The following is a 24,642-nucleotide window of genomic DNA, read 5'->3' on the forward strand; positions in this document are numbered from 1 at the left end:
GCAGGCCTTGAATTCTTGGTTTCCACATGTTGGTATATTGTTTGAGTTCAATAATAGCTCATGTATTTTCAGAAAACTCTGATTCTTGAATAGAAGCAATGCATCATAATTCATGACTCACAATTTGGATCAGATTATTCTCTTCTGTATATTTTTAAGTGTTTCCTTTTTTGAATGGGCTTCCTTTTATTAATAATGTTAGCATAATTGTTATGAAACTGCAAGCTTTAATTGCTTCAGAAATAGGCCTAGAGAGCTTAAATGCTTCTAAGCAATGGCAGTAGAGGGATAGAAATGTTGATTCTATTTGATTGGCAATTTCTGGATCATTGGGATAGTTAAAAATGGAGACAGTTGACTCTGCATTCTTATATTAACATACCAGAAGTTAGAAAGTTTCAGTGTGATTAGCATAAGAATTTCCTCAAAGTGTATTATTTCCCTCCACCCCACCCAGGAAAGAGTATATTAGGGGCATCAAATGAACATCAGTTGAACACCCTATTTGCACTATTCTGCTGAGAACAAAGCTTCTATTTTCGGCATAGGGAAATGCCATTATAATCCATTCTGGGATTCTTCAACATTCAGGATACTACTACTATAGTTGGGTCGGAAGGGTCAAAGTGCCTTCCGGGTTGAAGGAATTAGCCAGTGGCATCACTATTTTCCAGGGGATGCTCACTTGGGGATTACTTTTATGTCCCCATTAAGTTGCCCACTGAAATGGTACCTATTTATCTACTCACAGTTAAATTGCTGGGTCTGCACAGCTGGATCTCGAATAGAAGCCTGCCATTTATCAGTCCAGCATCCTATTCATCCTAGCCACTGTGTTCCACTAACTTACATTATACACTGTACAGGATAATGAAGCAACAGTACCCCAGATTAGTATAATAGTTGTACTGTTTTCTGACATGTAAGGGCAAGTTGTCCTTTGGACTTGCTTTAGGGATGCTCAAATGGAAGTTGTCTGCAACTCCTTAAATGAAACCTTTTCTTGAATCAGCTTGCATCACAGGAGGGTACCTGGGTGAGCCTATAAAAAGATATAGCTACTTGAGGGGTAGAAAAGAGCTGCAATGCCCTGTCCACTCCAAAAACATTGTCATCTTTGAATCTAAAGTGCTGCACAGGCCTAATATGTACTAATTAGACTTTTCATACAGCTTTACATATGCAGAAATTAGTATTTTATTTGGTATGTACTTATGTATAAGATCTATTATTCCTCCCAAAAACCAGTCTTATAAGGTAGGGTGTACTTAGAAAAAGTGAACAATCTAGCATCACCTAGTAAACCTCTGCAGATGATGGAAAACTAAAATATGGTCCCTCTCAGTCCAATGCCAGAATTTTGAAAATTCCTTTTGTGTTCTGTGGATTATACTTTTGGACATTGGGATTTGATTTGTTTCCAAAAGGTGCTTTGGAACATGTGGGAGCGTGACAAAATACAGTGATGACAAACCTTTTTTGGTTCGTGTGCCAAAAAGGTGTGTGTGCGTGTGCTATGCATGTGTGCATATCCATATTCATGCTCTCTCTTCATGCACACAATACCCTCCTGCGCACCCAGCACTACCCCCTGCGGATGTGCACAGGTCTCACCAAGGACCCCTGAAGCCTGGGGAGAACGAAAATGGCTCAATGGCACAACCGGGAATTTGTTGGGCTGTTTTAACTCTCCCTGAGCTTCAGGGAAGCCTCCTGAAGTGGGTGAAAAACAGCCAAATGGGCCAAATAGAAGTTCGAAACAAACTTCCAATTGGGCTGTTGTGCCATTTTTGGTCTTTCCAGACTTCAGGAGGCTTCCCTAAAACCTGGGGAGAGCAAAAATTGGCAAAAAAAGGGACCAAAAATCAGTTAGCACATGTGCGCTGGAACTGGTATAGGGCAACGTGTCGCGTGCCCTTCACTATGACTCTGCATGCCATCTGCGTACCATAGGTTCAGCACCACGGACATAGTACCTAGCATGATATATAACTCTTTAAAACAGCTCTGCCTTTTCCAAGAATTGAATGTCAGTCCTTCACAGGAGACACATTGTCAGGTGTGCTTCCATTCAAAGTCCAGGAAAGAAAACCCCCAACTCTGTTTTGATAGAGATGAGTCCTTTTACTAGACAAGCAACAACTGGAAAGCAAGTTCTGAAGCAAAAGGCGCGCAAGATGCATATACAAAGGAACCCCAAGCCCTTCCAAATAACCCTCCCTGGATCATCCAACCAATCCCAATGTCTGTCAGATGGGTGCACTGGCCATTTGGTCTTCCACATCTGGGCCGCCGAAGCCGTTGACCTTGAGTAGGCTGTAAACAAGTCCATGATGCCTACCTGTATCAGGCAGAGAGTGATGAGAACATTCCTCCCTAGCAATATTTAAAACCTCAAACTGGGCACTCACCAGTGCGTTTCCCCCCTCCCAAATACCAAATGGTCTCTCCCCTCCCCACGTTACTACGACAACCGAGGCAAACACGTCAATAAGAGAAGCAGAGGCTGACACACACCCCATCATGAAGGTTCTATGTCCGAGCTCCAAAGCACCTTTTTGGAATTGAATTCAAACTCCTGCCTAAGAGAAAAGAAAAGAAAAAATTACTGCCTTGTAATGTAAGCTTATACATGCCCAATGAAGAGAAAATACAACTGCACAGTTGATTATTGTAATTCTGGATGACTGGCATTCCTCTTTTGCAAATGTTTTCTCTTGCCTCTTTTTTCTTTTGGTTTATTATATTTGATTGAGAGCAGACTAGAACTTGACTACCCCGTTCCTAGTCCAACAGTTTGAAGAATACATCATTAATGAGTGAATGGTTCTAATTCATCTTATCTTTTCATACTGCATTTTCCCCGTCATCATCCCTTTTAAGAATATAAGGAAATCTGAATGCATTGTTACACCAGCTTCTTTCTTTCATCCTGTTATGAGAGTTTAACTTATCCCAGCTCCTGTCATGGTTTGCATCATGAGGCCCAATTATTTTCACCATGCAATGCAATGTCTTTTGACTTTCCTACTCATGCTTTTTAGATTATGGCTTAACTTGTCTTTAGATTCTTTTTATCTCGTTTCTTTCTGTTTAGTGCTCGGTAACAGATGCCATCTTTTTGCAGATTCCATACTTGATGACTTTTAAAGCAATAATATTTGTACGTTTGCAGCTGCAGATACAGCTCAAACAACTGAAGAAGAAAATCTCAGTAATGCTTCCAGACAGTACCGTGAAAATTACTTTCAGCCATGTAATCTTTCAGGTATGCAATATGTTAAATTCAGTACTTAATTCTGGAGCAAAGCTGGTTCTTCAAACAGCTGACAAGTTGACCAGTTCAGGATAAGGACAACAATACTGAATCAAATTATTTCTTTCAGAACCACCCACCGAAGATCATCTCTTGCAGAATACACTGTGGCCCGAAACTCAAAAGTTGTAAGTTATTTTGTCTATAGATGTAAAAACATACCTCCAAAATGGAAATCCTTTAAAGTCCTTGGTTTTTGAGTAATTTAAATTTTACAGGTAGTCCAGAACTTCTGAGTGTAGTGAAAGGCTGAAAACAGCAAAACCCATGACTCATATGATTGTGGCACTGCAAATAGCTGTAAATCCAAACTCTCTTGTCAATATCCAAAATTATCCAACTACAGTAGGGGTGGGCTACTGCCCGGATGGGGGAGGAATGCAGTGGGGTAGCAAAAATGGAACTCCACCCCAGAGCACCCAATTTGCCCTGAAAGATGTTTAAAGAAAATGCAAGGCATGCTGCATAAGCCATGCCCACAGTGTGATAGTAAAAATTTTGGTAGCCTTCACGGAGTGTAGCGGGTGTGTACGGCTGTCAGAACCTCAAAATCAGATCATAACTAGCTCTGGGAAGATCAGTTGTAACTTTGAACAGTTGTTAAGCAATTAGTTCAGTAATGGCTAATCTATGGCACGGGTGCCACAGGTGGCACGAGGAATCATATCTGAGGGCATGCGAGGCATTGCTGTATGTCAGCTCCAATGCATATGCGCTCGCTGGCCAGCTGATTTTCAGTCTTCTTTTTGGTCATTTTCCCTCTGCTCAGGGCAAAAACAGCCCAAAGGGCTAACTGGAAGTTCACGTGTGTGCTCACCCCCAGCCTTCTTTTCGATGTCAGAGGTCTTCAGGAACTTCTTTGGTTTTGGACAGTTGCAGCCGGGCCTCTCACATCTCAGCTCATTTCTTCTGTAGCCGGGAAGGCTTTCCTGAAGGCCTTGTAGCCGATAAGAGAGCTCCAGCCAAGGTGTGGGAGGCCTGATCGCAACTATCTGAAGGCAAGTAGTAGGGCAGCTCCAACGTCTTTCGTTTCCAAACTTCCACTTGGCCTGTTGGGCCATTTTTCGCTGTCCCTAGGCTTCAGGAGGTTTTCCTGAACCCTGGAGAGAGCGAAAAACAGTCCAACGGGCCTACTGGTAGTCTGGAGGCTTCATTGAGGCCTATGCACATACATGGGAGGGCAGTATGGAGGAGGTTTGTGTACATGCACAGGGCATTGCATCATGGATGTGAGCACACGCGCATGAGCTATCACACATGCACACACCGTTTTGGCACCTGAGCCAAAAAAGGTTCACCATCACTGATTTACAGAGTTTGAGAGCTTTTCTCTATTCTCTGCTGCCACTAGTTTCACAGGCAGCTGCATCATGAAGCCCCTTTCTAGCTGAAACTCCATCTGTGGACTTTGATCAGATCTGATAACAGTTACCTGTTAACCTGTATCCTGATTCTGTCCTGTCCAGATTACAGTATTACAGTACACTCTAAATGGAATTGCACAGGTTGTACTTGTATCTATAAATTGCATTTGATTCCAAATTAAAGGCAGCAGTTAGTTGCTAACCGGTATAGGACACAGGGATCCCATGACATCTGTACTGGTTGTCAAACCTTTACATGGTACAATTGGAGAAATTGTTATTAGCCTTTAGAGCCCTAAATGCCCCTTTTCCCTTTTATGAATTCATCTGGTTAATAAGATCTGTAGGAAAGTCCTTTGAAGAGGGTTCTGATGTCAGAATATCATTTTGTCCTAGCCTAGCCTATAGGATACATTATTTTGGAAACTGCGTTTGGTCCTTACTTTTCCTATGTGTTAAAAAATCTATAGAGATTTTTTTTAGCAGATTTAAATTATGGCTTACTTTTAATACACACATTTTTACAATTTTAATATTTTGCATTTTGTAATAAATTATTACCCAACTAGTTTAACATCCTCAGTGTAAGTGAAAATGGGGTTTTCTTCCTGTTTATACATGGTAGCTTGCCCTGAGTAAGAATGAGGTTTTCTCTTCAGTAGTTCCTTGACATTCAAATGAAAAATGATACCCTAGTTAAGAACAACAAACCACACACTCATTCACACTGATGCTATTACCTAGTCAGCTAATGAAACCTCATCAAGCAAACATCCACATTTGGAGAATACCAGAAACTCCACAATCCTAAACTAAGCGTATTCTCTTCTATTGAATTTTGCATTTTATTTTTTAATCAATGTTACTTGAATATTTGAGTATAAACACAGGTTCCAAAGTAATAAATTAAACAATATCCAGCTTTTTGGCTTGCACTTGTATAGATCTCAATGAGCTAAACAATAAAACCCAGTTGTTTTAAAACAGAATAATTTCCTTGATTACTGTTCTCAAATGTAATCTGTAATTCAAAAGAACAAGTCAATTGATTAAAACAATAACAGGAGAAGAATATTTTTTTTCTTCAATCTTCCTGAGAACTCTCAGGAGATCTGAGGTAAAACAATTCTTTCTGCTAGAGTAAGAAAGGTATTTAAAATATCTAAGCAGAAACATTTGTAGATGATTAAATATTTTAGGAGAAAAAATATTCTTTGAAAGACTGGAAGTGGGATCATTTCTAAATGGAAGTCAATATGAACTAATATCCAGTACCTAATGTCTGGCAGATGTCCTCAAGGATATCCTTAACGGCCTGACAAAATCCCTCATAACAAGTTGATTAAAAAAAATACTTCATGGCAAAAACTTCAGGGGGAAAAAAGTCAAGCAGGAATTTATATCTTTCAGATGGCACAATCAAAAGATAACTAAAATAGCATTGGCTTATAAGGAAGAAAATGATTGTGTGTGTGTGTGTGTGTAATGGCTGCCATTGTGAGTGAGGCTAGTTGCAGAACACCAAAAGACTGGTGAAATAGTGCCTGCCATTTTTTCTGTCAGCATTTATTACTAAATTGGTTTATCTTCAATATTTACTGTCAATCCCTATTGTTTATTTTGGTCTTTTTGAAATAGCAAATTACTGAACTCACCATTTCTTATTTTTAAAAACTCTTAAGAAACATGGGAGCTGAGCACCAAGAGAGATTACCATGAATGTTGCTTGTGTGAATAGACCGCATGGATATCACACAACAGCTCACTGATATAAAATCCCTGAAATTGTCATACTTGGTTGTACTTGAATCATTGTATGGTTCTGCTTCATTTGGTAGGTTTCTTGTACTAAGACCTTTAGCAAACCTATCTTGCAGGGATTTCAGTTAGAAAATAATTCATTTCACTGGCATAGATAGGCCTTCTGCATGCCATCTTCCTGCTGTTATCTGGAAACTGCAAGCTGTTATCTGCAAACAAGGCAATGCATACAGCTGCAGAGATTTTGTATAGCTTACTCCATTCAGAAAGTCTGTAGAAGAAAATCTCTCTTCCCAGGTAATGCCACTTGAATCCAGCATAGGGTTCTGACAGTAAGAGATTTTGGATTTGTCTGTCTTTTCTTTGCTACCCCATAAGAAAATCCTGAAATTAAAATTGTGCTATTAAAGTGTGTCTTTTCTTGACCCACTTGAACTCTTGTCTTGTTTCAGAACAAATTCCAGAATCTGATTAGGTAAAAGCAATTGAGAATTTCTGTTGGCACTATTGTTTTTTAAAAAACAAACTATATTTAAAAATAACTCTTTTCTGTTTGAACATTACTAAGAAAATTGGAAACTAATTAGAAGTATCTGATGCAGTATACGGTAGATCAGAAGAATCTATCCTCCTGGTATTATAAAATTAGTAAAGAGAGGGAGTGAGTAGTGCTGGCCAAAACTCCCTATGTAAGTATTTACTAAAATGTCTCCTCTTGGATAGTTGTAACAATGGTATTCATTTCTCAACAGGTAGTCCTTTGAATTGTTTTGTGAGCAATATAAACCTCTCAGCTAATTCTTTGCAAGAGATGTTTGATGAGAGGAAGTCTAATTATTACCCTTAATTAGTCTACTACATTCTATAACAACCCAAATGATTTTTAAATCTCAAGAGTTCTAGCGTTCATGTTTGAAGTTACAAGGTATTTCGACAAGCAAAAGGAAAATATTTTTCATTCCTCATTGTATTTGTATCTTGAAAGAATCTTGAAAGCAGCTATGTGCAGTCATGTAAAATGTAGGTTGAAAGTTGCCATAGCAGCAGAGAAATAGATAAGTTTGGAATAATTGTCCAAAAATAGACCATCTAGCAATTGCATGTTTGTAAGAGAATATTGAAGCCTCAGCATCATAGTTTAAAATTAATTTTTAATTTTGATAAATATTTAAATAGATAACATTGTTAAAATATACTGAAAGATTGGAGAGGTCAAATTGTGAAAATACGGACTTTGAAATACTTACAATGAACCACACATATATTTTACACATAATTTCAATTTTATTGTTTATGCAGTAGTGTTTAACACTTCTAATTAGATGCTCTTTCCAGATTTTGGAGAGGTTATTCACCATGTACACTTCCAGATATTTGATTACCATTGGTTATCTTCAGTAATGGGCAGCCAAAATCTTTACTGCCACACTGTGGGTGTGGCTTATTTTGTGGGTGTGGCTTGCCAGCCATGTGACCATGTGGGAGTGGCTTAAACGATCATCATCGTTCAAGTGAACTGTTAAGTCCTCGACTTACAACCTCACCAGTGTCACTCTCTGGGGTGACAATTTGCTTCGTGTTTCCCGTGCTCTCCTTCCTGGGTCACTCCCTGCCTCAGACTGGGTAGCTAGGCGAATGGGTGCCAATCAGCTGTTGAGAAAAGATGGGGGAGGAAATAGGTTCCCTGCAACTCCTGCTGGTGCTGGTCTCCCTGCCACTTTCCGAGAAGGAGGAGGAGGCTGGGAGGCTGGGATGGTCAGCTGGAGCTGGGCACACAGCTTCATTTATGTTGTGAGCCGGCCCATGTCCTCGGAGAGGGGCAGCATTCAAATCCAATAAATAAATAAATAAATTTCCCCGTCCTGCCTGCTGCCCACCCCTGGTTATCTTAGTATGAATAAGGAGCAGTTCACACATTATACTTTCTTATATCACTTGGTTAATACTCGTATATCACAACTCCTAGCTGCATGCATAATTGGTTGCTATTAAAAGATGTTATTTTGACATTATGTGATGATGAAACTACTGTTCCACAATAATTAGTTATTCTACATACAAATAAGTAACTATCATTTAGAGGTCCAAATAGTCTGACTGAGGAGCAGAAACTCTTGTATCAGTTCTGATTAATATACTAACTATACAATTACACCAGCACCAAGATAGTTTTGCCTGTTATTTTTGCCCTAGTAAATACTTATTTGAATCATTTATGTAGTGTCTAATGCTGACTTTGAAAATGTTTTAAAAAATTCATTGAGTAAAAATTAGCAATAATATTATTCAGTGTTTTGTTATCATACTATAACAATGCTTTATGATCTTTAAGTTCTTTCTATAAATCTGTAGAAGTCACGTCACGTCTACATACATACATACTTATTGGTAGATTTCAAATCTTGTTAATATATTTACTAAATTTTCTGTGGTTTGTGTCAGAGAGAAAATACTCTGGGGTAATTATAGGTTACAACTTACAATATAAAAATAAGTGGAAGCTTATGCTCTTTGTAAATAGATGTTGAACCCCATAAATCCAGAAAGCCAAACTGACTTTCACCTTTGGTTATCACAATGTTGCAGTATAGTGACTGAATTGTTCTATGATGCAGATGTGAGTTGTTAATGAGTATCAGAGTATAAAAATAACACTCATGTGACTTTTGTATATAATAATATAGATAGTTAAGAATGTGGATGTTTTATTTCTTCTTTTTTCCTCTTTCCTCTTTTTGTTTTGTTGTTTTTACAAGTAGGTTGAATTACTTTTATATGAAAAGTTCTTTATTTATTTAAAGATATAAAGGCAATGTTACTTTAGGATAATTTTTATAGAATCAGGTGGCTGGATGCTATTCAGGCCGCTAAGTTGAATTGTAAAGAAAATGCAAAAAGAAAAGTCCAAAATAATGGTATTACACCCTAAAAAACTAACACTAATCATATATATGTATATATAAATTTGTGTGGTCCTTCATCTGAGATGTACAGAATTATGACTTTGGAAATGTATGGCCCTAATGAAAAACAAAAACCTAAATATTACAAATTTTAAAATATATAAGCAGCCATGCACATTTTGAAAAGAAATGTTGACATATTTGAACACCCCCCCCCCCCCCGAGTTTAAAAGCAACATAGTTAATCTAAAGTTACTTCTGGTCAAAGTTATTTCTGGTTTACTTCTCCCATAAGAAAACTGAAAGAACACGACTGTCTAAAATTACTTCTGATCATATTTCTTTCTGGTCCTACTCCAACACATCATTGTGTCACCAAAATGTGAAATCAGTAGTTTGGAAAGAATATTTCATGTTGCATTATTTACAAAACAAGACTCCCAACACTGAACATATATTAGGATTTCTCTAGCAATGCAGAAAATTCTATCATTGAGGACGTCTTACCGTCATTGAGAATATTACCATTGTCTTATCACCATTCTGTTTTTAGAATGTAACTTGACCATAGCTTCTACCAACATGAAGCTTTTTTTCTCATGTTCATAAATTCTAGAACATAGATTTAGTTGTTCCATTTTTATCCTCTTATGGACTGAACTAGTCAGTCAAATATGTTTTAAGTAGGTCAAAACTGGACAGGGGAAACCTTTAAACTTTTAAGCTTTTGTCCCAATATTCTGCTTCCATCACTAAATAATCTTCAGTGTGTTCTCAGATAACACTGAGTACTATCATATTTTGCTCCAACAAAATAACATTAATGGTTAGCTTTTAGGCAATAATCTATTTGTAACTATTCTTTGTTGTTGGGTTTTATGGCGTGTTGGCTATTTATGATTAGTTTTTAATTTCTTTTTATCTGTGGCCCAAACTACCTATCAAGAAAAATAAAAAATGATAGCAGCTAACAGTGGCTAGAGAACAAAAGATACCTAAGATTGAACTTTTCCTTTTATGATAGAAAATTTCCAAGGAGTCTTGAGGAGAGATAGCACAAAATAAAAGAATAAGTAACAGTTCTATACTGTTCAGACATCAGACTGATGAACTTATTAATTAGCTGAAATATGTATATAACTTTTATTTCAAGTGGTAGATCAAGAACTCTCCAATTCTTTGGAGGTTGTTAGCAGTTTGCTCAAAGTTATAATCTGAGAAAGCAAATATATCTTTCTGAAATATGGTTAATATATTCCACAATGCTATACCATAGGGCAGTGATGCCAAACTTTTGTTCAATTAAGTGCCAAAAAGGCACATGTTCCCGGGATAGCATGCAGGCGCTACCTGCACCCATAATGCAATGCCTTCCCCCCACGCATGCATGAACAACCCCCCTGCACTCCCTCCCTCCCCGCGCATGCACACAGACCTTCCTGAAGCCTCCAGAGCATATGGATGGCGAAAAACGGGCCCAACGAGTCTACTGGAAATTCATTTCTGAAGATTTCCTGAAGCCCGGAGAAGGCAAAAACGGCTTCCTCCTACACTCCAGAAAACTGAAAATCAGCTGTCCAGCGTGAACGGGTGCTGGAGCTGATGTAGAACAACATCTCGCGTGCCCTCAGATATGACTCCGCGTGCCACCTGTGGCACCCATGTCATAGGTTTGCCATCATGGCCATAGGGCTATGATGGTGAACCTTTTTTGGTTCGTGTGCCAAAAGGGTGTGTGTGAGTGTGCTATGCACGTGCCCACGCCCCTTCCCTCCCCCCTGCATCCACACACACCCACACTGCTCCCCCCAAGCATGCGCACAGGCCTTTCGGAAGCCTGGTAGGCACTGGTGAGTTCCTGCCGGTGTGATCCAGAGAGATGCACAGATATGAACCCAATGATTTTCAGCTATTTTTTTTTACAGCGTCTCCACATGGAAGAAGCCCTCCTGCCCACCTTTGTCTGAATGCTGGCCTTTATTCTTTGTCCGAAGCACAGCTGAGGACTTCTTCCACATGATGATGCTGAAAAAAAAACACATGGGAAATCAGTGAGTTCATACCAATGCAGCTCTCTGGACCACAGTGGTATGAACCCACCACTGCTGGTAGGTGAAAAAAAAAAAGCCCAAACAGGCAAACCAGAAGTGCATTTTCCTGCACTTCTGGTTTGTCGTTGGGGGATTATTTTGCCTCCAGGGCTTCAGGGAAGCTTCTCTGAAGCATCCAGAAGAGGAAAACTGCCTTTTCAAAGGCTGAAAATCAGCTGCCAATATATATGCTGGAGATGACACAAGACAAAGTCTCTCATGTCTTCCCATATGGCTCTGCATGCCACCTGTGGCACATGCACCATAGGTTTGTCATCATGGACACAGGGTAATGTAGGATCAGTGTGGGTTCCTCCCAGTTCGGACTAGTTTGGGCAAACTGGTAAGGACCTGCTGGTGATGTCATCATGATGTCACTGACCTGGTTCAGTCGGTGTTGGTCCATGGCTGCCGCCATCTTTGTTTTTTAACTTTCCCCCCAATTTTTCCCCCTTCTGAGCATGCACAGAAGCCACGTTTCCGGCACTGTGCATGTGGTCGCCATCTTGTTTTCAGGGGAGGATTTTGGGGGTGGGGGATTTTTTGCCACTGTGCATGTGTACGCCCATCAGGCGCACCCATACGGCGTGGGAGGAAGAGAACTGATAGTGAGGTAAGTAGGAACCCACTCCTGTGTAAGATGTGCTCTATAGCACATCTTCAATTCATGAATGATGTTAGTGATGGAATTATCAAATTAACAAAAAGATGCAACAACAGATATGCAAGAAATGAGGGTGGCTATAGGAAATAAAGGAGATGACCTGAATAAAGCCAGTCCAAATTTGAAGAGAAAAACATAGCTTAAGTTCAAAACAATTAGAAAGTATGGGTTAAATGGCTTAGAAAGCACCCTAGTTCACATGGATATAAAAAGGGGAGGAGACACAGCATAGTCACATTTGCAAGTTTCTATTATATATAATCTAAATAATAGTAGACTTAGCCTTCCTATGGAGAGAATTTTGCTCTGGGTTAATTGTAGGGCTGACAATGTGCATCTTAAGTTATGTCTCGGCTTCTTCTGGAATATGCAGGGCTTATGGGCCGGTAAATTGTTTTAACTGAATATTAACAAGTTTCAAAACATTTGAATTGATTAATAATGTATGAATCTTGTACTTGAGATTACTTTTCCTTTTACAATCTCATTTACTTTATTATTTTAGATATGGACATGGTTATGAAATTTTTTGTGTTGCCTGCAATAATGCAGGTACTGTGATAGCCTCTGCATGTAAGGTAAGGAAATACTTTTAAACAATAGCTTTGAAATTCACATCCAAAGTGATAAATATCTGATTGTTCGCTGTGTTCGATGGTTTTAGGGACAACAGAAGAATCTTATCATTTCCAGTAGTCTAATTCTGCATCCCACATGTTATATAATGTATAATATGTGATACACACACGTACACGTATACATGTATATTTTATGTATATGTGTTTGTATATAAGTAACATTATATATATATATATTATATAATATTCAATATTAAGAATCCCTCCAGTCTAAAAGCAGTAGCCGCTGGATGTTGTTCTGAGCAGTTAAAAATGGGCAGCCCTGATTAATTGATTTCATGTTGAGACATTTTTAATTTTTTTTCCAAAACAAAAAAGTGAAAATAAGAAGCCACAGCTGTGATACATTTTTTTTAAAAAAAATGTGATAAAAATGCCTAAATAAGAATATTTCACAGAGGATTTCAATTATTCCTTGTGAGTTGGAACAAGAGAGGATTGGGAATTGAGAGGAACTCCTATAGATGAAAGAATCCCATTCTCCGTACTGAAGGAGCGGGTCCAGCAGTCACATGGGTTGCTCATGTCCAATCCGGTGGAACTGAGCCTAGTATTAAAAAAGCTTGCCGGATCCGCCCCTTCCCCAGAATTCGCTCAGTTCGCATATCCTGCGGTTGTATGTGATAGCTCGTTCAACATTCTAACACCTTCCCTTCGATCTTTCCTTCAAAAAAGTAGTAAGATTTATTGTCTTTATTTTATTACTTGCACTATTTGCGCCAGCCGTTTTAAAAAGGAAAAAAAGTAAAAGGCGGCTAGGCTTTTTTACTTGGGAGAAGTTGCGGTTTCGTTTTCCCCCGGCGGTTTTGCCGGTTACGATTCCTGCGGCCGCTTGTGGATTCTTCTAATCCCTTGGCCTGGAGGTTCTGGTGCAAGTATTTATCATTGGATTATTGCTTATTTATTGTATAAAAATATATTTAAGGGCTTATAAATACCTCCTGCGGAGTGGGACGCCTCTAGTCTCCTGGACTTAGTCGATCGCTTTTCCCTTAAGAAATTCTACGAAGCGATTTTTTGGCGCGAAGGCCTTCGCGCCCTTTCTTAAAATATCTAGGCCTCTCGTGTTGGCCTTCTGCCAGCCGCGTAGGCCTCAGTCCACCGCGTGGATCCGGGAGCGGGCCTTGGGGGTCCCAGGCTAAATTCTCCACCGGCCTAGCCTCCAACCAGAGTGCCTTGGTTTTACTTAATTGCAAAGTTTAGGGAGGCTGGCCCCGCTGGATTTGGGGGCACGAACTCTGGGTTTGCCCAGATTGTCCTCACGTTTCAGCAGCTTCGAGGCCTCGAAGCAGGATCCATTCCTCTTGGGAAGTCCTTGAAATCTTCTCCTTATAATTTAGTTATTGGCTCAGCCTTGTCTTCTGTTAATTGTCAGACTATGGCTACTTTTCCCAAGAGAGGCACAACTAAAGGTCCCAGAGAGGCCAGGCCTACAGGCGATGAGATTACTAGTATCCCCCAGGCCTCTTCCTCCTCTTCTCCAGGGGCCCGCCCCTCGACCAAGGTCACCAGGGCCGAGAAGAGAAGGGACCTAGCCCTACAAAAGATTCATGATAAATCAGCAAAACGTTTGAAAGTGCAGGCCCAAGTAATCAGTAGTCAAGACCCACCAGAGGCCTCTAGTCTGCCTCCTTCTGGGGTCCCTGTGTTATCTCTGGATGAGCCAAACCTAGACAGACCCCAACCTAACCTATGGGGCATAGGTCCAGAGGAACCAGATATTATGGAAGATTCCCCCCAGCCAGGATCCTCCCAGGCCTTTAGGAATTCTTCTGCCATTTCTGCTGATATTTCCAGTTTACCTCCTGAGTTCCAATCTATTTTTGCTGTGTTGTCCAAAGCCATTGATGCCAAACTCTCCTCCATCAATGAGCTTCCTTTACCTCTTCCTCCTTCTCGTTCCTCCCGCCCCTTGGGTTCTTCCCCAGCGGTCAGAGCTCCTATTCAGGATGACTCAGAGTCCTCCCAAGATGAATATGAGGATGTAGAGGAGGATGAAGACCCTTTCCAGGGCTTATCAGAGGATGAGGAATCCCAAATAAAGGTCCCTCCTCCTATTACTATTTTCCCTTCTCAACTATTCAAATCTCTCCTCCTCAAAGCTAGAATTTCTACGGGATTAGCGGCCCAGGAGAAACAAGCCTCCACTTCCACTGATCCCCCGGAGGAGAATTTACCTTACTTCACAGAGGAACAGGAGGATAACGAGGTAATCCCTATGCCTAAATTATTTAAAGATGCCTTACTTAAACAGTGGGATTTTCCAGCCTCTGGCCTTAATCCCTCTACCAAGGACAGAAAGTTGTATAAACTCTCCTCTTCCTATGAAGAGCTTCTATCTTTTCCCAAACCAGATGAACCTGTCAAAATTCTTCACTCGGCAGCGGCTGTGCCAGGCGAGGCGGAGGAAGTCCTCCGTCCAGAGGACAAGCGCATCGAGCAAATGCTCAAAAGAGGATTCTCCGCTGATTCCTGGGCCATTAAAAGTTCTGCAGCAGCCTCCTTCTTCTCCAGAGCCATGCTGCTGTGGCTTCGCCAACTTCAACAGCACATTCCTCCAGATGACTTGAGAGGTCAACAAGACTTCAACAAGGTCTTTGCAGCTGCCCAGTACGTGGCTGATGCCACCTTACAATCTACTAGATTTTCTGCTAAGTCTATTGCAGCCTCTACAACGGCAAGAAGACTCCTATGGATTCGCCCTTGGCAAGCGGGAGTTCGCCAAAAGTGGCAGTTATCCCAGGGCCCCTTAAAGCGCGACCTTCTCTTCGGTGATCTTCTGGATCCTCTCCTCACGGAGACCACAGACAAGAAGAAGGTTTTGGGTCCAACCACAAAAAAGGTTACTAAAACGCAGTCCTTTCGTCGCCCAGGGCGCCAGCAAGATCAAGCGGCTTCCTATCAGAGATCTCCAGGTCAGTATTCCCCCCGCTTTCGTTCCCAAGGTAGGAACTCCAGGGGTAGGGGTTTTCGTTTCCAAAGGGGAGCTGCCTCTAACAGGGCTTCAAAAAAACCTAGATGGTAACCTTTCCTCCATTCCCATAGGGGGTCGCCTAGCTCATTTCGCTGCAAATTGGCGTCTCACCTCCAAGGACCCTTGGGTCATTGACACTGTTCAAACAGGCCTTCTTTTAGAATTTATTTCTCCTCCCCCTAAACGTTTTATTTCCTGCCCTTCGCCCAGGTCATCCTCAGATTGTAACCGTATGGAGGAGGCCATTTCTCATCTATTGTCCATTAGAGCCATTCAGCCGGTCCCTTCCGGTCAGAAGGGCCTAGGTTTTTACTCCATCCTATTTATGGTTCCAAAGTCCTCCGGAGGTTGGAGAGCCATTTTGGATTTAAAGAAACTAAACCTATTCATCAAATATAGGAAGTTTAAAATGCACTCCTTGTCTTCTATTTTGGCCGCCATTCACTCGGGAGATTTCATGGTCTCCTTAGACCTCACTGAGGCCTACCTTCACATTCCTATAGCCAAATGTCACAGAAAATTTTTACGTTTTTCCTTTCAAGGCAGGCATTTCCAGTATAGGGCGATGCCATTTGGCCTTTCCTCGGCCCCTCGGGTCTTCACAAAGCTCTTGGGGTCCCTGGCGGCCTATATCCGGGCGTCTCCCATCCACATTTTATGTTATCTTGATGATATTTTAATTCATGGGAACTCCCTAGAGAGAGTGAAATCAGACCTTTCTGTCACCATGTCAGTCCTTCAGGACCATGGGTTTTCCATCAACTTTGAAAAAAGTCACCTCCAACCTTCCACTTCCATTCCTCACCTGGGAGCCATTATTGATTCAAAATCTTCCCAGGTTTTTCTCTCTCCCGAGAGAAAACTCAGTATTGTGGAGTTAATTTCTAACATTTTATCTAATCCTTCAGTATCCATAGTTACTCTATCTTCCCTTTTGGGGAAGATGGTGTCATGCATAGGCATCATTCCCTGGGCTCGCCTTCATGCTAGGGAACTCCAGTGGCTTCTGTTGCCTTTTCAGAGATCGGGGCACAGCAACTCAAATCGACGCATCGTCATTCCACTGAGTGTTCGCAGATCCTTCAAGTGGTGGAAGTCTCCGGCCATGGACAGAGGATCCCCGTTCAGGTGCCCGGATCAATTTGTCATCACCACAGATGCCAGTCTATCGGGATGGGGCGCCCACGCCCAGGGGATGATAGCCCAGGGCACGTGGTCCCCGGAGGAAGCTTCCAGGCCAATAAATTGGCTAGAGTTAAGAGCCGTCTCCCTGGCTCTGAAGCATTTCTCTTCTCGCATCCCCAACCGGCACGTTCTCATTCTCACCGACAACATTGCCACAAAAAGCCATATCTGCAGGCAAGGGGGCACGAGATCCAAGGCTCTCATGAGGGAGGCCCTCAAGTTGGGCCTTTGGGCGGAAAAACATCTCCAGTCGCTCCTAGCCGATCACATCTCGGGGAGTCTCAACATCCAGGCGGATTGGCTATCCCGAGCAACGATAGACCCAGGAGAGTGGAACCTCCATCAAGACCTGTTCCATCAAATCACCCTCAGATTCGGCCTACCAGTCCTGGATCTCTTCGCGACCAATGCAAACGCCCAACTCCCTCGCTTCTATTCCAGATTTCCATCCCCGGGAGCGGAAGCGATCAATGCCCTCCGGAGTCCATGGCCTCCAGGCCTACTCTATGCATTTCCTCCAATTCCAATCCTCCCGGACGTGATTCACAAGGTCCTCACCGAGAGGGCCCGAGTAATCTTAATCGCCCCTCATTGGCCCCGCCGGCCCTGGTTCGCAGATCTCCAACAGCTGTCCGTCCAGGACCCTTGGCGACTCCCCGTTTCGGGGGATATGCTGCGGCAGGGGGCCTCTTTCCATCCAGACCCGGAGTGGTTCCACCTCACCGCCTGGCTGTTATCAGGAGAGATTTAGAACTGCGTGGGCATGACCCCGATTCAGTGGAGGTCATTCTAAAGGCCAGAAGGGGCTCGACCAATCGAATCTACGACCACACGTGGTCCAAGTTTCACCAGTGGTGTCTTCAGGAAGGTCTCTCCCCTCTGTGCATCCCCATACACAGAATTATTTCCTTCCTTATGCAAGGTTTCCATAAAGGACTCTCCACCAGCACCCTCCGGCGTCATCTGGCAGCCATTTCATCTGTCCTAGGGGGCCCCCGCAGACAGCCTCTCCGATCCTTCCCTGAAGTTCAGGAATTCCTCAAGGGCATAGCCAACCTCAGACCTTCCAAGGTCCACAGGTATCCATCCTGGGACTTGCCACGGGTTCTCCACTCCCTCACGCAGGCACCATACGAACCCCTAAAATCGGCGTCCCTCAGGTACCTATCCTTTAAGGTAGCCTTCCTGGTGGCTATTACCTCTGCCCGACGCATTTCGGAGCTGGCTGCCCTCTCAATCAGGCAGGACCTTTGTCAATTCCATCAGGACAAGGTAGTCTTACGACTGGACCCCACCTTCTTACCCAAGGTCAGTTCCATGTTCCACAGATCTCAGGATATTGTCCTACCTTCCTTCTGCCTCCAACGAGACCATCCCTTGGCAATTAGATGGCACACCCTGGATCTCACCAGAGCGCTGAGAATATATATCCAACGCACAGGACCCTTTCGGAGGTCAGAAGCACTTTTTGTAGCCTATCATCCCAGAGTCATGGGGGCCAAAGTGTCTTCAACAGTAATAGGCCGTTGGATCAGAGGGACTATATCTAAGGCCTATGAGTCGGCCTCCCTCTCAGTTCCAAGGAACATCACTGCGCATTCCACCAGGAGCGCAGCCACCTCGGCCGCTTGGGCGACTCAAGCCCCGTTGGAGGAGGTCTGCAAAGCAGCCACTTGGGCCTCGCCAAATTCCTTCATCAGGCACTACAAAATTGATTCTTACGCTTCAGCGGACGCTGCCTTCGGCAGAAGGGTACTCCAATCCGTTATCTCACACGATAGCAAGCTAATCCCACCCTAGGGACCATCTATTGGGTATGTCCCATGTGACTGCTGGACCCGCTCCTTCAGTACGGAGAATAGGCGTTGATTGCTTACCTGAACGCCTCTTCTCGTACGGTGAGCGGGTACAGCAGTCACTTCCCGCCCTTGTATGTGTCTTCTTTACCTTTCTATCTCTTTCTTCCTCTAACAATGAGAGTTGAACACTACAGAGCTTCACAACTGAGCCTAGTCTATGGATTCGCGAATTCTGGGGAAGGGGCGGATCCGGCAAGCTTTTTTAATACTAGGCTCAGTTCCACCGGATTGGACATGAGCAACCCATGTGACTGCTGTACCCGCTCACCGTACGAGAAGAGGCGTTCAGGTAAGCAATCAACGCCTATTCTCATTTCTTAATAGTCAGGAAGCTTTTTAAAACATGGCCCTTTCAATGTGTTTTTGAGGGACAGGGATGAGAGTGGGTAGAAATATTTGAATTTCTGTTATTTGATGACACATAATACTTTGATTTTATTTTTAGGTATGAGTGATAATTATGTTATTAGATATCCTTATATGTTCTTGCTTATAAACCACAGAGTAAAATGTTTGAAGAAGCATAGAACATTTAGAATAATAAACAAACATGCAACCACTACCATAAAAATAGTTTAAAATAAACAAAAAATGTAGGTAGGATTCTTGCCAAGAGATTCTTTTTTAGATATAAGAAGTTGTCCTTATTTAACTTTTAACTACTGGAGTAGCCTTCGATAACCTCATACCCAACTGATTGCTGGTCTAAAACTAACTACCATCAATTTAGGCTCCTTAATGGGAGTTACAATTAAGTAGAGCTGTAGTTCCAGTGTGATCTCAGGTCATGAGATTGTGTCTGCTTGTTTTCATTACTGCCTTTTTTTTGGTTTTACAGGCTTCTAAAAAAGAATATGCAGCTATTATTTTGTGGAGCACCACAACTTGGAAACAATTGCAGAGCTTACCTTTCCACAATCTAACAGTAACACAGATGTCTTTTTCCCCAAATGATAAATTCTTGCTAGCAGTTTCAAGAGATAGGAATTGGTCACTTTGGAAATCTAATCATATCACTCCAAAGGAATCAGGTAAGGTTGCTGGTTGAAAATTGATGCAGCTTTTTAAACTCCTTAAAAAAAAAACTGGTCTAAATCTTTTTAAGAGAATGTATTTTAGTTCCTTTCTAAGATTTTTTTTTGGTGAATGATACTCCTAAAAAAATTAGGGACCAAGATGTATAAAATGTTGAAGGGCTGTTTTAATTTGGCTGCAAAGCTTTGAAGTAATTCTGTTCTTCCATTTTTAAAAGTGAAACAATGGCATTTCTTTGGTTTGACAGCTCATCCAGCAGTTCCAGTATTTGGAAAAGCTTTCTGTGTAATGTAATAGCTGCGATAATACCATTGCGGTATCTGGCGGTTTTTTATAGTGTTTGCTCTCATTGATATTAATGCATGGGAAAAATATATTGGCTTTAGGCTAATGTACTTTTAAAAAGCTGAAATATTAATTTGAATTCTGCAAATCCAAAGCCTTCCCTAATATGTTGGAATCTGCATCAGAAATTAGGTTTCATAGAAAAGTGTGTTGGATCCAGTGAAGTTTGAGAGTTTTGTGTAACACATCACATTTGTGTCTGTCAAAAAAGATGTTATCGTGAGTGAAAAGGTAATGTTTTTGAGCAAATCTCTGACCAGATCACCTGACGTCCACTCTGCACAGGGAATTAAGTGAAGGAACGGCAGTGGCTTGCAACAAGGAAGCAATTGTAAGAGTGGAAGGAAGGTTTACCAGCACCAAGCATCCAATTGAAAGTGGGGGGAAGGGAGGGAGGGGCAGTGATTGTTATCTTAGTCTGGTTGCCTTGGGAGGGAAAATTGCCCAAAGCATCTTTCTTGCTGGTGTTTTGTAAGTAGTTTAAATGAAGCCGAGTTAAGGCAGGAAAATAGTCTTTTTTTTCTTGGAAGTTGATGAATGAGAGTGGGTGTTTTATTTCAAGAGTCTACTCCAGGCACCTGATGGATTCTGTTGAGTTCCGGAAGGAGCTTGTGGTTGTTTCTGGAGCTCTGGTACAGATTTTACTCATCATGGTGACATTTTTTCCCTAGTGCTTGGAAACTATGGGAGTCTTGAGTAGGGAAGAATAGGCTTCAGCTTATTGTGGGTTTTACACTCCCTCCCCCTCCCCCAGCTCTTGAGATTTTCCATCTTAACTCTGCCTGGCAATGCACCTCCCTAGTTAGAGCTCGTGTGTAATTTGGGACTTCTCCTGGACATATGGTGCCTGCTTGAAGAGCAGGTGGTAGCTGTAGCAGGTGGGGGTATTTGTGTAGATTTAACTTGTGCATGATTTGCACCCATTCTTTGACACACTTCTATAGCACCGTGGTTCCACAAGTTCTATTAGCTCTCAGTAGACTTCTATGCCCAACTCAGTAGGCTTCTACGCCCAACTCAGTAGGCTTCTACGCCCAATAGATACCACTCAGTTATGGTACCTATAAGACCTTATAAGCATAAGATCAGGTTATTTGCAGGACCATTTGTCTCTCATTCTTTTTGCCCACCCTACCAGTTCTAACAGGTCTCTTCCCTCTAATACAGTACTGACGTGCCACCTTATTGGACCATTGAATTATGGCAACTCATAAAGTTCTCTCTCTCCTATTTTTTCCTTGAAACAACCACTCTGTGAAGGAGATTGATATCATCCCCTAACCCCCAACATTTTACCCTTAGACTGTCCATGGTTGACCTCTCCAGATTCCTAAGAGGTCAATAAGGGGCATGCATAAATGCACTAGAGTGCCTTCCGACCCCTGTCCTATTGTCTCTCCTATATCCCATATATCTTCTCTTCTATCCCTATATCTTTCTTCTATTCTCTCATTGATTATTTTATCCTATACTCTCTCTTCTAGTCTTTCTCTAATTCTATTTCCTTGAAGGTGTCCTATATTACCTTCATTGTGTATTATTGTGTATTGGACAAAATAAATAAATAAATAAAACTTCTGTGGTGATGTGTCACCCCCGTTTCATCACTCCTAGACCATTTTAGAGAGTATTAGAGTCACAAGATTTGAGAATTTGTGCCTTAAAACATTGCATTTTGTGTTACGTGGTGAAATCAGTTCTTGCAATAGTTTGACTATTAAGTGACACCACTGGAAACCTAGAATACTTTTATGTTAATGATATCATGATGATGAGCGATTGCTAAACATAATGACAACTTTATTGACCCCATTAGTGACACAGCTGCCACTTCATTCAGATGGTGTCTGATACTTGCTAATGTACATACATAATGAATTACTTGATTTCTGAGTAGAATGTCTATAAAAGAGTTGGGTACCAGAAATATAACTCTGAAACTTTGACTGCTTTAAAGGGAAGGCAGAAATTGTAGATAAATGTGCTGAAAGAACAGAATATATTGAGTGCTATTTGGCAGAATGTAATGATTCTTTCATTGATCTGTAAGGTGTCTTCAAGAACAATAGCACTCCTAAAGAAGACTGTCTTGTTTTGAGACAAGTAGAGATGATGACGGGCAGAGCAAGAGTACAAAGCAATAAAGGCAGAATACAAAGCCTGGCTAAGCCTAGCCAGCGAGCTCAAAGGAATAGTGAAGCATAAAATAGCATCTCTAGTCTGAAAGCAAGGGCAGAGTTGGGGTCAAAAGCCAGAGGCTGAGTGTGATAGTATGGCTGTATCAGAACGGATATAAGAACACTAGTTGTTCTGAATTGTGGGTTCATAAATCTTCTAAGCTAAGGCCACACTGATGCACTCAATAGGCTTCCAAACAGAATGTCCTCTCCTAAAATTTGAAATAAAGTCCTGTTACATGTGCTTCCAGGCTTGGCTTATGATCACTCACTCATACAGTCAACGCCCTGGGTACCTAATCTAGGATCAACACCTGGAAACCTCCACATCATTACAAAAGGAAATGTCTTCCATCCGAAGGAGAAGATGGGATGGCACTCCAACTTTAGATTTCTGATAACCTCTCATTATTTTTGAGGCGATGTGATTTTCTGGGAAGTTCTCTGCTTGCTGCAACAAGAAACCGTATTCTCTGTTGATGTGTCATCACAGAACCAGCTTTCAGCCTCTTTGCAGCCACAGGGAAGAACAGTGCTGTGCATAGTCGTATCATTTGGACCTGTGATTGGACTCCAGATAGCAATTATTTTATTACTGGAAGCAGGGACAAAAAGGTAATGCATTTCAAAGGCTGCCTTTTGGTTGCTTTTCCTCTAGTTTTATTTTAAAATTCTCCTCATGTACTTCACATAAACATGTAAGAATAGCCGAGAATGAACAACCTGGAATGCATTTTATTTTCTCCTAACACAATTTCCCCAGGAAATCCTCAAAATCATTTTTACAAGGCAAAAATGAATAATATGTAAGTCAACTGTTATGATACAACTGTTGTTTTTGAACATGTTTGAAATTATAGTGACATTTTGAAGAAGACACACCAATTTTAAATATATTGTAAATGAAGACACTGTTTCTGTGACTGTGTCCTTTGGCTATCTTTAATTCCTTTTAACTGTTTGAATAAATATCCACAGATAATCATGTTAAGTAGCAACAAAATTGTTTTAGAAAGAACTAAGGTTTAGGATTGACTGAGATTTCTTCTTAGATATGATTAACTTTTCTTTGATTTTTAATTAATGGCTAAGCCTATTTTAGGGCTTATGCTGACAAATAGCAGACTAGTTTTCCATTGAATTTGTTCCCAGTTAGAAAAAGACCTAGACCACACTGGGTGTAAGCCTTCCTTATCTGATATTCTTGTTCACAAAAATTTATGCCCTTGACTTCCTTGATACAACTGAACAATGTTAACTAAGACTATTAATGCAGCATATTTTTCCTTCTAAATGGTGGTTCAGAGGTAGAAGGGTTCACAAATTCTGTCTTAGTTTGCTAAAAGATTGTTAATTGTATCTCCCTTTCTTCATTTTCTCTGGAAAAAAAAAGAGGTTGGGTGGAGCATTTGCTTTCCTGCTAGTCTTTTGAGAAAAGTGTAATATGTCAGATGTTTACTAAAAAAGTGGTGAAAAAAATGTCTAAGCACATGAAGAGAGGTTGTGCTTGAAGTATGCAAGTGGATTTATGAAATTCGTCATTATATAGCTAAATAGAAAGACATTTGTTCAACATTTGCTCTCCATATTGAACTATATTAATGACTCATGGGTGATGTTTTTGTATAACCTGTTGATGTACTGTATGTGAATTATTAGTATATTGTAATGCTGATCAGTGTTGCTTTTTATATGGAATCACCCAATTTAATTTAAAGACCTGGTTGAGTAATAGACTGAACATGTACTTCATGTACTTCGAGGATTCAACATCAGTGGGCTCATGTAAACACCTCTCTTTAGGAGAACAGTTAATTCCTCTCACTTTGCTTTATGATGATGGTGTTGGTGTTTGAGTGCGTATGTGTATGTGTGTACGCACATGCTTTGTAAACATCCCATTTTCAACGTGGCTGATTTTTGTACTTCAATCAGGCCGTGATCTGGGGCAAATGTTTAGCAGAGGAGAATAAAGATAAGGATTTGGGCCTGATCCAGCCTTGTTCACCAGTCCTGGATGTTGGTGATTCGGTCACTGCAATTAGTGCTAGTCATACACTTGCTTCTGATGGGAGGTATGTATATTTTGTATTCTTGAGATTTCCTTACACATTAACTCAGAATATTCCTTATTGGTCAGCTTGAAGCTAGAAATCTTCACCAATTTGTACTATGCTTTAGAGTTTAATTAGCTTACTGTGCTTTTTCAGTTCATAATGGTTAAATGGCATATCATCTCTTGTAACTTTAAGCCTTATAGGAGGGGGGGGGGCTAACATGAGAGGGGTGAAGCTTAATGCTATTTAGATATAATACTATGTATATAAGGCA

The 24,642-nt window shown here is 41.2% G+C and overlaps 1 protein-coding gene across 1 annotated transcript in view; it reads left to right on the forward strand.

Annotated features, from left to right (window-relative positions):
* ELP2 (elongator acetyltransferase complex subunit 2) overlaps nt 1-24,642 on the forward strand; it is a 55,686-nt gene that overhangs the window by 23,302 nt on the left and 7,742 nt on the right. The window contains exons 15-20 of the mRNA XM_070747059.1: nt 3,176-3,268; nt 3,387-3,444; nt 12,604-12,676; nt 19,593-19,785; nt 22,805-22,926; nt 24,247-24,386. Of these exons, the coding sequence (XP_070603160.1) occupies nt 3,176-3,268; nt 3,387-3,444; nt 12,604-12,676; nt 19,593-19,785; nt 22,805-22,926; nt 24,247-24,386 (679 nt within the window). The remainder of the gene's footprint in view (nt 1-3,175; nt 3,269-3,386; nt 3,445-12,603; nt 12,677-19,592; nt 19,786-22,804; nt 22,927-24,246; nt 24,387-24,642) is intronic.

The sequence above is a fragment of the Erythrolamprus reginae genome, chromosome 3, assembly GCF_031021105.1.
Source record: "Erythrolamprus reginae isolate rEryReg1 chromosome 3, rEryReg1.hap1, whole genome shotgun sequence".
Taxonomy (NCBI): Eukaryota; Metazoa; Chordata; class Lepidosauria; order Squamata; family Dipsadidae; genus Erythrolamprus; species Erythrolamprus reginae.